This window comes from Scardinius erythrophthalmus (assembly GCF_964197995.2).
Source record: "Scardinius erythrophthalmus genome assembly, chromosome: 5".
Classification (NCBI taxonomy): domain Eukaryota; kingdom Metazoa; phylum Chordata; class Actinopteri; order Cypriniformes; family Leuciscidae; genus Scardinius; species Scardinius erythrophthalmus.
Genome location: NC_138225.1, coordinates 794,372 through 812,531, shown reverse-complemented (window position 1 = coordinate 812,531; position 18,160 = coordinate 794,372). Strand labels below are relative to the sequence as shown.

Sequence of the window (18,160 nt, the reverse complement as noted above, 5' to 3'; positions counted from 1 at the left end):
ATAACTGTAATCAGCAATATTCTACATTACTCATCATAACTGTAATCAGCAATATTCTACATTACTCATAATAACTGTAATCAGCAATATTCTACATTACTCATAATAACTGTAATCAGCAATATTCTACATTACTCATCATAACTGTAATCAGCAATATTCTACATTACTCATCATAACTGTAATCAGCAATATTCTACATTACTCATCATAACTGTAATCAGCAATATTCTACATTACTCATAATAACTGTAATCAGCAATATTCTACATTACTCATCATAACTGTAATCAGCAATATTCTACATTACTCATCATAACTGTAATCAGCAATATTCTACATTACTCATAACTGTAATCAGCAATATTCTACATTACTCATAACTGTAATCAGCAATATTCTACATTACTCATCATAACTGTAATCAGCAATATTCTACATTACTCATAACTGTAATCAGCAATATTCTACATTACTCATAATAACTGTAATCAGCAATATTCTACATTACTCATCATAACTGTAATCAGCAATATTCTACATTACTCATAATAACTGTAATCAGCAATATTCTACATTACTCATAATAACTGTAATCAGCAATATTCTACATTACTCATAATAACTGTAATCAGCAATATTCTACATTACTCATAACTGTAATCAGCAATATTCTACATTACTCATCATAACTGTAATCAGCAATATTCTACATTACTCATCATAACTGTAATCAGCAATATTCTACATTACTCATAACTGTAATCAGCAATATTCTACATTACTCATAACTGTAATCAGCAATATTCTACATTACTCATCATAACTGTAATCAGCAATATTCTACATTACTCATAACTGTAATCAGCAATATTCTACATTACTCATAACTGTAATCAGCAATATTCTACATTACTCATCATAACTGTAATCAGCAATATTCTACATTACTCATAACTGTAATCAGCAATATTCTACATTACTCATCATAACTGTAATCAGCAATATTCTACATTACTCATAACTGTAATCAGCAATATTCTACATTACTCATCATAACTGTAATCAGCAATATTCTACATTACTCATAACTGTAATCAGCAATATTCTACATTACTCATCATAACTGTAATCAGCAATATTCTACATTACTCATAACTGTAATCAGCAATATTCTACATTACTCATCATAACTGTAATCAGCAATATTCTAAATTACTCATAACTGTAATCAGCAATATTCTACATTACTCATCATAACTGTAATCAGCAATATTCTACATTACTCATCATAACTGTAATCAGCAATATTCTACATTACTCATAACTGTAATCAGCAATATTCTACATTACTCATAACTGTAATCAGCAATATTCTACATTACTCATAATAACTGTAATCAGCAATATTCTACATTACTCATAACTGTAATCAGCAATATTCTACATTACTCATCATAACTGTAATCAGCAATATTCTACATTACTCATAACTGTAATCAGCAATATTCTACATTACTCATCATAACTGTAATCAGCAATATTCTACATTACTCATCATAACTGTAATCAGCAATATTCTACATTACTCATAATAACTGTAATCAGCAATATTCTACATTACTCATAATAACTGTAATCAGCAATATTCTACATTACTCATAATAACTGTAATCAGCAATATTCTACATTACTCATAACTGTAATCAGCAATATTCTACATTACTCATCATAACTGTAATCAGCAATATTCTACATTACTCATCATAACTGTAATCAGCAATATTATACATTACTCATAACTGTAATCAGCAATATTCTACATTTCTCATAACTGTAATCAGCAATATTCTACATTACTCATCATAACTGTAATCAGCAATATTCTACATTACTCATAACTGTAATCAGCAATATTCTACATTACTCATAACTGTAATCAGCAATATTCTACATTACTCATAATAACTGTAATCAGCAATATTCTACATTACTCATAACTGTAATCAGCAATATTCTACATTACTCATCATAACTGTAATCAGCAATATTCTACATTACTCATCATAACTGTAATCAGCAATATTCTACATTACTCATAACTGTAATCAGCAATATTCTACATTACTCATAACTGTAATCAGCAATATTCTACATTACTCATCATAACTGTAATCAGCAATATTCTACATTACTCATAACTGTAATCAGCAATATTCTACATTACTCATCATAACTGTAATCAGCAATATTCTACATTACTCATCATAACTGTAGTCAGCAATATTCTACATTACTCATAATAACTGTAATCAGCAATATTCTACATTACTCATAACTGTAATCAGCAATATTCTACATTACTCATCATAACTGTAATCAGCAATATTCTACATTACTCATCATAACTGTAATCAGCAATATTCTACATTACTCATCATAACTGTAATCAGCAATATTCTACATTACTCATAACTGTAATCAGCAATATTCTACATTACTCATAACTGTAATCAGCAATATTCTACATTAGTCATAATAACTGTAATCAGCAATATTCTACATTACTCATCATAACTGTAATCAGCAATATTCTACATTACTCATCATAACTGTAATCAGCAATATTCTACATTACTCATAACTGTAATCAGCAATATTCTACATTACTCATAACTGTAATCAGCAATATTCTACATTACTCATCATAACTGTAATCAGCAATATTCTACATTACTCATAACTGTAATCAGCAATATTCTACATTACTCATAACTGTAATCAGCAATATTCTACATTACTCATCATAACTGTAATCAGCAATATTCTACATTACTCATCATAACTGTAATCAGCAATATTCTACATTACTCATCATAACTGTAATCAGCAATATTCTACATTACTCATAACTGTAATCAGCAATATTCTACATTACTCATAACTGTAATCAGCAATATTCTACATTACTCATAATAACTGTAATCAGCAATATTCTACATTACTCATAACTGTAATCAGCAATATTCTACATTACTCATAACTGTAATCAGCAATATTCTACATTACTCATCATAACTGTAATCAGCAATATTCTACATTACTCATCATAACTGTAATCAGCAATATTCTACATTACTCATAACTGTAATCAGCAATATTCTACATTACTCATCATAACTGTAATCAGCAATATTCTACATTACTCATAACTGTAATCAGCAATATTCTACATTACTCATCATAACTGTAATCAGCAATATTCTACATTACTCATCATAACTGTAATCAGCAATATTCTACATTACTCATAACTGTAATCAGCAATATTCTACATTACTCATCATAACTGTAATCAGCAATATTCTACATTACTCATAACTGTAATCAGCAATATTCTACATTACTCATCATAACTGTAATCAGCAATATTCTACATTACTCATAACTGTAATCAGCAATATTCTACATTACTCATAACTGTAATCAGCAATATTCTACATTACTCATAACTGTAATCAGCAATATTCTACATTACTCATAACTGTAATCAGCAATATTCTACATTACTCATCATAACTGTAATCAGCAATATTCTACATTACTCATAACTGTAATCAGCAATATTATACATTACTCATAATAACTGTAATCAGCAATATTCTACATTACTCATAACTGTAATCAGCAATATTCTACATTACTCATAACTGTAATCAGCAATATTCTACATTACTCATAACTGTAATCAGACAACCGTCATTTATATTGTAAAGTACATTTATAAATATAGTATTCATGTTTCATTGAATTCATGCTGACTAAATTAATGCATGCACTGCAAATGTATATTTATATACTATCATCTGTCTCGTTTTCCATACATTTACTGGAGAAGCAACAACATGAATGAAGATATTTAGTCAAAAATGTGTTAAAATGAAGTGAGTTTGTGTTTAAAACAAGAACTAATATCTTAGTCAGAAAAATAATCTTAATTCAAAGTGAAAACAATATTTTTCTGACTCCATTGGACTTATTAACTCATTAATTTTTCATTAATCAAGTCTTAATATCTTCAGTCATTGTTCTTCTCCAGTAAATGTGTCTTGATGTAAGAATGTCCAGATATTAGAGCTGCAGAACGAGACAGAAACACTGAGGACGAACATCATTGTTTGCAGAGTGAAAGACAATTTGTGTGAAATATGCACAGAAATGAGCTTAATTTTCTTCATGCTAAATCTAGTTTCTGTGTTTGTGTGGATTCTGGGGTGAAATATGAGTGTAGTCGTGAGATTCACCGAGTAAAGAGGATACATCTACAGTCCACAGAGGGAAGACAGTCAGTCCAGAAACAAGAACACAGAACTCATCTCTCTTATCACTCATCAATCATCATCAGCTCAGATTTATGAACCCGTCACTGATATGATCGGATAAACCACAGACTGAACTACTTCAGACCCACTAACTACAGCTTTCCGAAGCAACCTCTCACGGCTATAACCCTTCACAGAAATCAGAAGGTTGTCTCAAGGTTCTTCCAGGAACGTTAATAAAATGTTTCTTCATTTCAAAGTACTGTGGTCTTTAATAATGTTCTCAGAACGTTAGCATAATAACATTATCTAGACGTCGTTTTAGTTGGACATTCGTCTAATGTCTTTAAATGTCACTTTTGAATGAAACATTCTGAAACGTTCCCATAATGTTTGCAAAATGATCAAATGGAATGTTTCACATAACCAAGAAAAAAATTAAAAAATAAAAATATCCAAAATAAAAGCTTGTGTTTACATAATATATGTGTGTGTGTACTGTGCCTAATTATTTTGTATATATAAATACACACATATGCATGTATATATTTAAGAAATATTTGCATGTATATCCTGTATATACTGTATATTTATACATAATTTATATATATATATATATATATATATATAAATTAAAATAATTCTTAAATATATACATGCATGTGTGTGTATTTATATATACAAAATGATTATGACAGTACACACACACATATATTATGTAAACATGCGATTACTCGTTGCCCAGACTCAATTATTCATTCGCGGTTTAACAAAAATGATGCTGGAAGTCTAGAAAAATGATTAAAATTCTTCTAATTTCTCTCTATGAATCCTTCATTCGGTGAAAACTGAAGGTTCCGTCCAGCGAACGTTCTCTCGAGGTTCTCAGAGTCAGGATCTGACGTTCTTCCAGGAACATTAGTAGAACGTTCCTTCAGAGTTATCTGGTCTTTAATATTTCAGAGAACATTCAAAAGTTATGTTCCCATAATGTTTGCCAATGGAACGTCTTCTTAAAGGGACACTTCACCCATTTGCATTAAGCTTTGCATTGTTAGAAACCCAGTCATACTATTGAATGGTCGTGCAACACTCTCTCATTTTCCCCTGAGACGGGAGAAATCTGTTATTTACCTCTTACACTTCCTCCTACAATGACGCAAAAATCATCATTTTGCGTCATTGTAGGAGGAAGTGTAAGAGGGGGGGATTTCTGTTAAGACTACAAGCACTAGTTCCTCATCTTTCCCAGGGTGGGGCGCGCTCACGCTACAGACCTATTACAGATCAGTGGGTGGGACTTTACTCTCTGAAACTGAAAGCAATATCCTCCATCTTGTTTGAAGCTAAGCTAACAGGCGCTGTGGAGACAGATGTAAAGTTATGACCATAGCGGAGGAGAGTGCTCAATATGATATAGACTAGAGGAAGAGGATTTCGGAAGTCCGATGCTTGAATCAGGTGTTTGTGGCTACCTTTACAAGCCGCATTATAGCGAAGAGCAGCCGAGGCAGAGAAGACCTGCCTGCCGCGGACGAGGAGCCCGGACTGGCTCGAGTTAGGGCGGACCGGTGGCGCCGGTGATCTCACAATGCAGCTACGAACCGCTACGAACACAGAGATAGAGTCCGTCTGTGGCAAAGAATTTCAACGATGACAATTTCTCCTGGACGAAATCTCTGAATCAGACGAGGACACGGACGTTTGTGTTGAGAACTATCCTAGTTTCGCACCGCATATGTTCTGACTGAACATCCAGGTACCATGCAATAATTAACCTTTTCGAAAGAAATACAAACGAGGAGTAATGCACTATATGAGTTCGCCAACTAACTAAACATTTTGTGTGAATGTGAAATTAATTTCAAGCTCTGGTGGTAGCTAGCCTTGTAGACGGAAGAGTGATTTCTCTTATAGGCAGATATGCGCTTTCTGGATAAGTGGGAGTGGCTTGCGGAGCTGTGCAATGTGGTGCATTGTGGGAGTTGTTGTCTTTCATACAAATGCGTTCTGAAGTTATTTTTTGTCTTTTCTCGGTCACGAAGGCACCAAATTCAAAAATTATTTTACATTTCGACTACATATATGACCTACTTTAAATAAAAAACAATGTTCAAATGGGTGAAATGACCCTTTAACATTTTTAAAACATAAAAAATACTGGACATTCTGAGAACATTCAGAAATAACTTTATGGGAGCATTAGTAAAATATTCATATATTTCCTATATTTGTTATCTGGGCTCCGGTTGAAGAAAAGCAGCATTTCACAGTCCAGTCTCCTTCATTTATACAGCACTTTAACTATATAACAATATAGTTTCACAGCAGCTTTACAGTGATAACAGGAGATTACAGTAACAGAGATTGTTTAGGCTTTACAGCAGATCTAGAATAAAGTTATTGTCCAGATAAAGTTAATACTGCAAATACACTCTCAGAAAAAAAGGTACAAAAGCTGTCACTGGGACAGTACCCTTCAAAAGGCTTCTAATATGTACACTTTTGGTACTAATATGTACACTTTTGGAACTAATATGTTCACTTTTGGTACTAATATGTACACTTTTGGAACTAATATGTTCACTTTTGGTACTAATATGTACATTTTTGGTACTAATATGTACACTTTTGGAACTAATATGTACACTTTTGGTACTAATATGTACATTTTTGGTACTAATATGTACCCTTTTGGTACTAATATGTACATTTTTGGTACTAATATGTACACTTTTGGTACTAATATGTACATTTTTGGTACTAATATGTACACTTTTGGTACTAATATGTACACTTTTGGAACTAATATGTACATTTTTGGTACTAATATGTACCCTTTTGGTACTAATATGTACATTTTTGGTACTAATATGTACACTTTTGGTACTAATATGTACATTTTTGGTACTAATATGTACACTTTTGGTACTAATATGTACCCTTTTGGTACTAATATGTAAATTTTTGGTACTAATATGTACACTTTTGGTACTAATATGTACATTTTTGGTACTAATATGTACACTTTTGGAACTCATATGTACACTTTTGGAACTAATATGTACACTTTTGGAACTCATATGTACATTTTTGGTACTAATATGTACACTTTTGGAACTCATATGTACACTTTTGGAACTCATATGTACACTTTTGGAACTAATATGTACACTTTTGGTACTAATATGTACATTTTTGGTACTAATATGTACACTTTTGGTACTAATATGTACATTTTTGGTACTAATATGTACCCTTTTGGTACTAATATGTAAATTTTTGGTACTAATATGTACACTTTTGGTACTAATATGTACATTTTTGGTACTAATATGTACACTTTTGGAACTAATATGTACCCTTTTGGTACTAATATGTAAATTTTTGGTACTAATATGTACACTTTTGGTACTAATATGTACATTTTTGGTACTAATATGTACATTTTTGGTACTAATATGTACACTTTTGGTACTAATATGTACCCTTTTGGTACTAATATGTAAATTTTTGGTACTAATATGTACACTTTTGGTACTAATATGTACATTTTTGGTACTAATATGTACACTTTTGGAACTCATATGTACACTTTTGGAACTAATATGTACACTTTTGGAACTCATATGTACATTTTTGGTACTAATATGTACACTTTTGGAACTCATATGTACACTTTTGGAACTCATATGTACACTTTTGGAACTAATATGTACACTTTTGGTACTAATATGTACACTTTTGGTACTAATATGTACATTTTTGGTACTAATATGTACACTTTTGGAACTAATATGTACCCTTTTGGTACTAATATGTAAATTTTTGGTACTAATATGTACACTTTTGGTACTAATATGTACATTTTTGGTACTAATATGTACATTTTTGGTACTAATATGTACACTTTTGGAACTCATATGTACACTTTTGGTACTAATATGTACACTTTTGGTACTCATATGTACACTTTTGGTACTAATATGTACACTTTTGGAACTCATATGTACACTTTTGGAACTAATATGTACACTTTTGGAACTCATATGTACACTTTTGGTACTAATATGTACACTTTTGGAACTCATATGTACACTTTTGGAACTCATATGTACACTTTTGGTACTAATATGTACACTTTTGGTACTCATATGTACACTTTTGATACTAATATGTACCTTTTAGGGACTAATATGTACACTTTTGGTACTAATATGTACACTTTTGGAACTCATATGTACCATTGATGGACTAATATGCACTCTTTAGGTACAAAGGTGTAGCCTACCTTTTGAAAAGGCACCGCCACAGTGACAGCTTTTGCACTTTTTTTTCTGAGAGTGTACCGAACATAAATATGAAGACACAGGTTGAATATCTCCTAAGATGATACTGAATACTCCAGCTGAAACTGAAGGAGTTTGATCATATATACGGGAACATGACTATAATCACACCGTCTGGAATGATATGAAGTGTGACGCACCGGACATGGATCTGGTGACGGCGCTCTCGTAGAGAGGAACTCCTTCACCCGCGTTATTGAAGGCCTTCAGAGAGATCACGTAATGAGAGCTGGGCTCTGAAACACACACACACACACACACTTTACACCGGTACACCTGAGACTTCAAGCATTTAAAATAACGCCAAACAAATCAAGACTGATGAACACAGCAACAACAACATCTGCACATGAGATTAATCCAGAGGTGTCTCTGATCGAGGCTTTGAAAGATGTGTTCATGACTGTTGAAATCCCTGAACAAAGAAACAGAAGATGCTCTTTTTCCTCTTTCCATTTGTTTCTCCTTTTCCTTCTGGCCAGCCAGACTGGGTTCAATATCGCTGCCATGGCAACCTGTGGATTTCATGTGAAATATTGATAAGGACGTGGCCTTATTTCTGCCCAGAATGGAGGTAAAGGAGGGCAGAAAGATTTCAACGCTCAGAGGACAAAAGAGATTTTCTCCACACTGCAAAACATGCTTTTCTTGTTTCTGTCTTGTTTCCAGTCCAAATATCTAAACATTCTTAAATCAAGATGCATTTACTAGAGGAGTGAAATGACATAACTGTTTTCTGGGGAAATAAATCTTAATGAAGTGATTTGTTGCTTAAAAAAAGCTAAATTATCTGCCAATGAAAAAAAAAAATCTTGTTCAATAATCTATCTAATTTTGCTTTTAATAAGCAACAACTTTCTTCATTTTGATTTATTTCCCCAGAAAACAAGACATAATATCTTATGGCATTTTACTCCTCTAGTAAATGCATCTTGATTTAAGAATGTTTAGATATTTGGACTGGAAACCAGACAAAAATACTGAGTGAGAAAAGCATATTTCTGCAGAGCATCCAGCGGCTCGACGAAACGCTTTACTGAACTCGTAAACTCTGGGCGATCACAGAAAAACTGAATAAATAAAACATGAACACATGTGAGCGTGTTTGATCTTGAACAAACCCTCATTAAGGATTCATGATCGCTGAACTAGCCGCACCTTCTTATGAATATTAAAATCTGAGATTCGTCGTTGCGTCTTTTGACATGCGACCGCAGATGAAATTCAATTCACACCTCATTTGTTTTCATATTAGTCGCCTTATAAATGAAACATTATATTCTTCTTAGTAATGAATAAACAAACGGGAAGCCAATTTAAAATTACATTTCATTTCATTCACTTGTATAAAGAATCACAGCGTTCGCACACGTTCTTCCTCAGTGTTTCTGTCTCGTTCTCCAGCACTGATATCTAAACTTTCTTACATCAAGACACACTTACTGGAGAAGAATCAAAGTGACTGAAGATATTAAGTCTTGACTAATAAAAAATGCATCAAAATGAAGTGAGTTTGAGTTTAAAACAATAACTAATATCTGACAGTGGAGTCAGAAATATAAACCGGTTTTCCCTTTGAATTAAGATTATTGTTCTGAAGATTATTGTTATTTGTTCTCGTTTTAAACTCAAACTCACTTCATTTTGATAAATGTTTCATTAATCAAGTCTTAATATCTTCAGTCACTTTGTTTCTCCAGTAAGTGTGTCTTGATGTAAGAATGTTTAGATGTTTATGCTGGAGAACGAGGCAGAAACACTGAAGATGAACGTGATATATTTGTTCAGTGCAGATAATAATATGTTGATGAACTACTCTGCTCCATGTGATCAATGATCTATAATGAATGATATGAATGAAATATTTAAACCTCAACACACACAGCATGAGAACATGATAGGGGTGTAACGCTACACAGAAGTCACACAAAACATTGCGCTTTGGAGGAGGAACTACAAACATGAGTAAAGAGTGTTAAAAAACTACAAAACATGGCCGACATGCGCGACCGACGGTGAGAGGTTTAGATAACGGTTTGAGTGACTAATCAAAGTTTAACATGATAGAAAAATATATATTAATGTTATATTTCATCTGCAAGAACAACATAGACTTTTATAGAGATCCGTTTGTGATAAGATGATTGACAGGCCAGTTTACTGTGATAAGATGATTGACAGGTCAGTGTACTGTGATAAGATGATTGACAGGTCAGTGTACTGTGATAAGATGATTGACAGGTCAGTGTACTGTGATAAGATGATTGACAGGTCAGTGTACTGTGATAAGATGATTGACAGGTCAGTGTACTGTGATAAGATGATTGACAGGTCAGTGTACTGTGATAAGATGATTGACAGGTCAGTTTACTGTGATAAGATGATTGACAGGTCAGTTTACTGTGATAAGATGATTGACAGGTCAGTGTACTGTGATACGATGATTGACAGGTCAGTGTACTGTGATAAGATGATTGACAGGTCAGTTTACTGTGATAAGATGATTGACAGGTCAGTGTACTGTGATAAGATGATTGACAGGTCAGTTTACTGTGATACGATGATTGACAGGTCAGTGTACTGTGATAAGATGATTGACAGGTCAGTTTACTGTGATAAGATGATTGACAGGTCAGTTTACTGTGATAAGATGATTGACAGGTCAGTGTACTGTGATAAGATGATTGACAGGTCAGTTTACTGTGATACGATGATTGACAGGTCAGTGTACTGTGATACGATGATTGACAGGTCAGTGTACTGTGATAAGATGATTGACAGGTCAGTTTACTGTGATAAGATGATTGACAGGTCAGTGTACTGTGATAAGATGATTGACAGGTCAGTTTACTGTGATAAGATGATTGACAGGTCAGTGTACTGTGATAAGATGATTGACAGGTCAGTGTACTGTGATAAGATGATTGACAGGTCAGTGTACTGTGATAAGATGATTGACAGGTCAGTGTACTGTGATAAGATGATTGACAGGCCAGTTTACTGTGATAAGATGATTGACAGGTCAGTTTACTGTGATAAGATGATTGACAGGTCAGTGTACTGTGATAAGATGATTGACAGGTCAGTTTACTGTGATAAGATGATTGACAGGTCAGTGTACTGTGATAAGACGATTGACAGGCCAGTTTACTGTGATAAGATGATTGACAGGTCAGTTTACTGTGATAAGATGATTGACAGGTCAGTGTACTGTGATACGATGATTGACAGGTCAGTGTACTGTGATAAGATGATTGACAGGTCAGTTTACTGTGATAAGATGATTGACAGGTCAGTGTACTGTGATAAGATGATTGACAGGTCAGTTTACTGTGATAAGATGATTGACAGGTCAGTGTACTGTGATAAGATGATTGACAGGTCAGTGTACTGTGATAAGATGATTGACAGGTCAGTGTACTGTGATAAGATGATTGACAGGTCAGTGTACTGTGATAAGATGATTGACAGGTCAGTGTACTGTGATAAGATGATTGACAGGTCAGTTTACTGTGATAAGATGATTGACAGGTCAGTGTACTGTGATAAGATGATTGACAGGTCAGTGTACTGTGATAAGATGATTGACAGGTCAGTGTACTGTGATAAGATGATTGACAGGTCAGTGTACTGTGATAAGATGATTGACAGGTCAGTGTACTGTGATAAGATGATTGACAGGTCAGTGTACTGTGATAAGATGATTGACAGGCCAGTTTACTGTGATAAGATGATTGACAGGTCAGTTTACTGTGATAAGATGATTGACAGGTCAGTGTACTGTGATAAGATGATTGACAGGTCAGTTTACTGTGATAAGATGATTGACAGGTCAGTGTACTGTGATAAGATGATTGACAGGTCAGTGTACTGTGATAAGATGATTGACAGGTCAGTGTACTGTGATAAGATGATTGACAGGTCAGTGTACTGTGATAAGATGATTGACAGGCCAGTTTACTGTGATAAGATGATTGACAGGTCAGTTTACTGTGATAAGATGATTGACAGGTCAGTGTACTGTGATAAGATGATTGACAGGTCAGTTTACTGTGATAAGATGATTGACAGGTCAGTTTACTGTGATAAGATGATTGACAGGTCAGTTTACTGTGATAAGATGATTGACAGGTCAGTGTACTGTGATAAGATGATTGACAGGTCAGTGTACTGTGATAAGATGATTGACAGGTCAGTGTACTGTGATAAGATGATTGACAGGCCAGTTTACTGTGATGAGATGATTGACAGGCCAGTTTACTGTGATAAGATGATTGACAGGCCAGTTTACTGTAATGAGATGATTGACAGGCCAGTTTACTGTAATGAGATGATTGACAGGCCAGTTTACTGTGATGAGATGATTGACAGGCCAGTTTACTGTGATAAGATGATTGACAGGTCAGTTTACTGTGATAAGATGATTTACAGGTCAGTGTACTGTGATAAGATGATTGACAGGTCAGTTTACTGTGATAAGATGATTGACAGGTCAGTGTACTGTGATAAGATGATTGACAGGTCAGTTTACTGTGATAAGATGATTTACAGGTCAGTGTACTGTGATAAGATGATTGACAGGTCAGTTTACTGTGATAAGATGATTGACAGGTCAGTGTACTGTGATAAGATGATTGACAGGTCAGTTTACTGTGATAAGATGATTGACTGGTCATTTTACTGTGATAAGATGATTGACAGGTCAGTGTACTGTGATAAGATGATTGACAGGCCAGTTTACTGTGATAAGATGATTGACAGGTCAGTGTACTGTGATAAGATGATTGACAGGTCAGTGTACTGTGATAAGATGATTGACAGGTCAGTGTACTGTGATAAGATGATTGACAGGCCAGTTTACTGTGATAAGATGATTGACAGGTCAGTGTACTGTGATAAGATGATTGACAGGTCAGTTTACTGTGATAAGATGATTGACAGGTCAGTTTACTGTGATACGATGATTGACAGGTCAGTGTACTGTGATAAGATGATTGACAGGTCAGTTTACTGTGATAAGATGATTGACAGGTCAGTGTACTGTGATAAGATGATTGACAGGTCAGTTTACTGTGATAAGATGATTGACAGGTCAGTGTACTGTGATAAGATGATTGACAGGTCAGTGTACTGTGATAAGATGATTGACAGGCCAGTTTACTGTGATAAGATGATTGACAGGCCAGTTTACTGTGATAAGATGATTGACAGGTCAGTTTACTGTGATGAGATGATTGACAGGTCAGTTTACTGTGACAGAGAGCAACTGTTAAAGACGTTATTGTATGATGTGATCTACTCGTCTACTCTTCTGCTACACACTCAAAAGGATCTACTTTTTCTTCACAAAAAGAGTACACACTTTTAGGGCGTAGTCTAAGTAGGCAAACTGAGACGCAGCGTTGTTTAGGCTGGTGTGTAGATCATCTCTTCTTCTTTTGCTCTTTTTGCTGCTGTGGCGGTTAGCAAACAGCATTGCATTACCGCGCTTCTGGATTGGCGTGTGGATCGCCTGTGACTGACTGTATCCATCATCTAACTCTGATGTTCATATATATATGTGTGTGTGTGTGTGTTCTCACTCACCGAGGTTCTCGATGGAGTAGTAGCGCTGCTTGCTGTCGACTCTGACGGTCTCCGCGTACGGGCTGCCGACGCCGTAGCCGATGATGTAGCCGCGCACCAGGATGTTGGGGTTCAGCGGGGGGGTCCAGCTCATGATGATGCTGTTGGGCAGCGGCCGCACGTGCAGAGAGCTCGGCTGGTTCGGGACCTGGGTCTCTACAGCACACACAACACAGGAGAGGTGGAAGAAACATCAATAGATGGATGGATGGATGGATGGATAGATAGATCAGTCCTCTATTATTTTCCTCATTCTGGTAGTTTCTGCTTTGTAAATCATTTTCTTCAGTGTTTATGCAGCTCGCCACACACTCCCGGTGTGTGTGTGTGGGAGTTTTAGACCATTGGAGTGAGGACAGAGAGAGTAAAGTGAGGACATGTTGGCCGGTCCTCAGTTTCTGAGAGCCTTTAAAGTGTTAGAGGGTCAAGACTTTTAGGGATAAGGTTATAATGAGGTCAAGGGTCGGTTTAGGGTCAGGGGTCGGGTTAGGCACTTAGTTGTGATGGGTAAGGTTAGGGTAAGCGGCTAGAGATTGCATTGTGTCAATGAATGTCCTCATAAAGATAAATGTACAAGAGTGTGTGTGTGTGTGTGTGTGTGTGTGTGTGTGTGTGTGTGTGTGTGTGTGTGTGTGTGTGTTCTCCCACATCAAGCCTCGCTCTCGTAACTCTCTCTCCCTCAGGCTGTTATTGGGAGAGTCTCTGAAGCTCCACCAGGTCCTGATCAAACCTGAACCACACGCTTGATCCGCAGGAGAAACAAGAATCGTTCAAAGCTGACATTCTCAAGCGGAACAAAGTCTTCAAAGCGTTGCACTAGAACAGACGATTCAGGAGCTCTGTGTCGAGCTGAAAGATATTGTAAATGTCAAACACATCTACATCTATTATATGCAGAATGATGTGCTTTTAACTTTCAAAGTCTCTGCCTGTTCAAATACATCATCTATTATATGCAGAATGATGTGCTTTTAACTTTCGGATAGATGGATGGATGGCTGGATTATACATAGATAGATAGATAGATCTCAAACTTTTTATCTTATAATTATTACTAAGTATGTCAAATTTTTTACTTTTTATCTCACAACTTATCTCAATTATGACTATCATAGCTTATAATTTTTGTCTCACACTTTCAATTTTTTTTAAGATATTTTAAATGTCAAATACTGTCATAATTTTGAAAACATATCTCATAATTTCAACTTTTTTATCTCATAATTACGATTTAATTTGTAAATGTTTTACTTTTTATCTCATAATTGTAACTTTTTATCTCAATTATGACTGACATAGTTTAGAATTTTTGTCTCACACTTTCAATTTTTTTTGAAAGATATTGTAAATGTCAAATACATCTTCATCTATTGACTTCATCTATCTCACATGTTGAATGATGTGCTTTTCATTTTCACAGTCTCCGCCTGTTCAGCCGAAACTCAGACGAACTGAAGCCAAACTTATCGATTCTCTGCTTAAACCGCTTAACTTTTTACAATTTCAACTTTTTCTCTCATAATTTCAACTTTTTCTCTCATAATTATTACTGTCAGAATTTTGACTTTTTATCTCATAATTTCAACTTATTACATCATAATGTCATCTTTTTATCTCATAATTTCATCCTTTTATCTCATAGTTGTGAGTGTCATAATTCTGAAAGCTTATCTCATAATTTCAACTTTTTATCTCATAATTACAATTTAGTTTGTCATTTTTTTACTTTTTATCTCATAATTGTAAATTTTATCTCAATTATGACTATCATAGTTTTGAATTTTTGTCTCACACTTTCCACTTTTTTTTGAAAGATATTGTAAATGTCAAATGCATCTTCATCTATTACATGCCGAATGATGTGCTTTTAACTTTCACAGTCTCCGCCTGTTCAGCTGAAACTCAGACGAACTGAAGCCAGATGTATCGATTCTCTGCTTAAACCGCTTCCTCTTGCCCAGATATTATTATTACATAATCAAACTCATCCTGGAACGTTTGCTTGCTACACACTCCTCGCTTCAGGTCACTGAAAAAGACTCTCCTTTGGCCACGTCTCAATCCACACACTGGGTCAACAGAAACACACTCTCTAAGGAACCAGACATTTCTAGGCCGGTTACACGGTCAAACTCATCCTGGAACGTTTGCTCACGAGACATTCCTCGCAAAGAAAACAAAAACAATGACAATTTCTTCTTAATTTCCTCTTTGTCGACTTATGTCATAATTTTGACTTTTTAACTTTCAAAATTAGTATGTATGAGTTAGTATGTAATAATTTCGTTATCATATTTAGTACATTTTTGACATTTTATCTTACAATTTCCACAGACAGTGTCATAATTTTGAATGTATATCTCAATTTCAACTTTTTATCTCATATTTATGGCTGTCATAATTTTGACTTTTTATCTCACGATTTCAAATTTTTATCTCATAATTATGACTTAATTCGTCATCATAATTTTTAATTTTATCTAAATATTATTTTTTTATCTCATAGTTATACGCATAACTATGAGATAAAAAATAATATTTAGAAAACGCAAAATGAATACTTTTGAAAACGCATCTTATAATTTAAAACTGTTATCTCATCATTTCAATTTATTATCCCATAATTATGACAGCATCATAAGTTTGACTTTTTATCTCACACTTTCAGCTTTTTATCTCATAATTATAACAGTATGTCACAAAGGTTTTAAAGCTTCCTGAAGCAGTGTTTCCAAAGCGTCCATCGATACTTACTAGCACTGAACTCCTTAAAAACCATCAGAACACACCGACCGAAACACCTCGACCGGTTTAAGCTGCCCTAAATTGTGCTGCATTGTGCGTCTGCATATTCATATTCATATTCACCGTCCAGGTCGTTCTCTGGGGTCTCGGCTGTGTGCCACTCGCTGCTGGGACCCGTGCCATTCACCGTCATCGCTGCCACTTGGAAGCTGTACTGGCTGCCTTTCTCCAACCCTGTCACACAATAAACAAAGAGTGGGAGTCAGGAAAAGAAAATAAGGTGTGTGTGTGTGATTATTATTTGCGATTCTAATTAGTAAACAGCAATCAGCGAAGGCGGCGAGGTAAACAAGGTCTCCAAACCTCATCTAAACAGATCAGGATGCATTTCCATCATGTGTAAAGATAAAAAAACGCAATTATGATAGTAGGGTGCTGTCATCCCTGAATACCCCGGAGTGTCGGGAATTAGCATAACACACTCCAACGGCACTGTGAAATTAATCCCTTCGGAAATAGCAACTTAGCGAGATATCCATCAAGAGAATAATGGAAATGAATATGATTTTCCAATAAATTCAGAAATCCTATTCAAACAAACACACATCTGCGCTTCCCGAAGTCCCTGAGGACGACAAATCCGGTGTGATGTGATGCATCGTGTGTCGACTTCTTAAACATGTATAGAATCAGGACTAAAAAAACAATGGCTACGTTTACATGAACAACTTTTGTTTCAGTCGCACTGAATTCATTCCGATTGATGAATCTGAATGTAGTGTTACGCTAAACATGTGATCAGGATGATGTGCGCGTTTATATGTCACAAGCTTCAAATCGGGATATATTTTTTGACACGCGCACGATATACAGAGTTTCCCGCTGTTTGTGCATAATAAACATTCTCATACATTAGTTCTTTATTTGTTTTAAACAGCAGACTTAATATTTATCCATTTCTGGTCATAATTTGGAGATAATGATCATATGAGCCGTTGTTCTGCTGCTAATATTGATCACACAGTAAAGATGCCCAAAACCAGTCGTGTGTGGATGAGAGTCTGAAGCAGCACTGGAGGACCGTCGTCCTGCTCCACTCCACACACGCAGAAGAGGAGG

General features: G+C 34.8%; 1 protein-coding gene across 1 annotated transcript in view; it reads right to left on the bottom strand.

The window, feature by feature from the left end:
• Positions 1 to 18,160, bottom strand: part of dcc (DCC netrin 1 receptor) — a 294,705-nt gene that overhangs the window by 51,366 nt on the left and 225,179 nt on the right. Inside the window, exons 14-16 of the mRNA XM_081365686.1 lie at positions 17,165 to 17,275; positions 14,258 to 14,452; positions 8,812 to 8,907 (exon numbers count right to left, since the gene is read on the bottom strand). Of these exons, the coding sequence (XP_081221812.1) occupies positions 8,812 to 8,907; positions 14,258 to 14,452; positions 17,165 to 17,275 (402 nt within the window). The remainder of the gene's footprint in view (positions 1 to 8,811; positions 8,908 to 14,257; positions 14,453 to 17,164; positions 17,276 to 18,160) is intronic.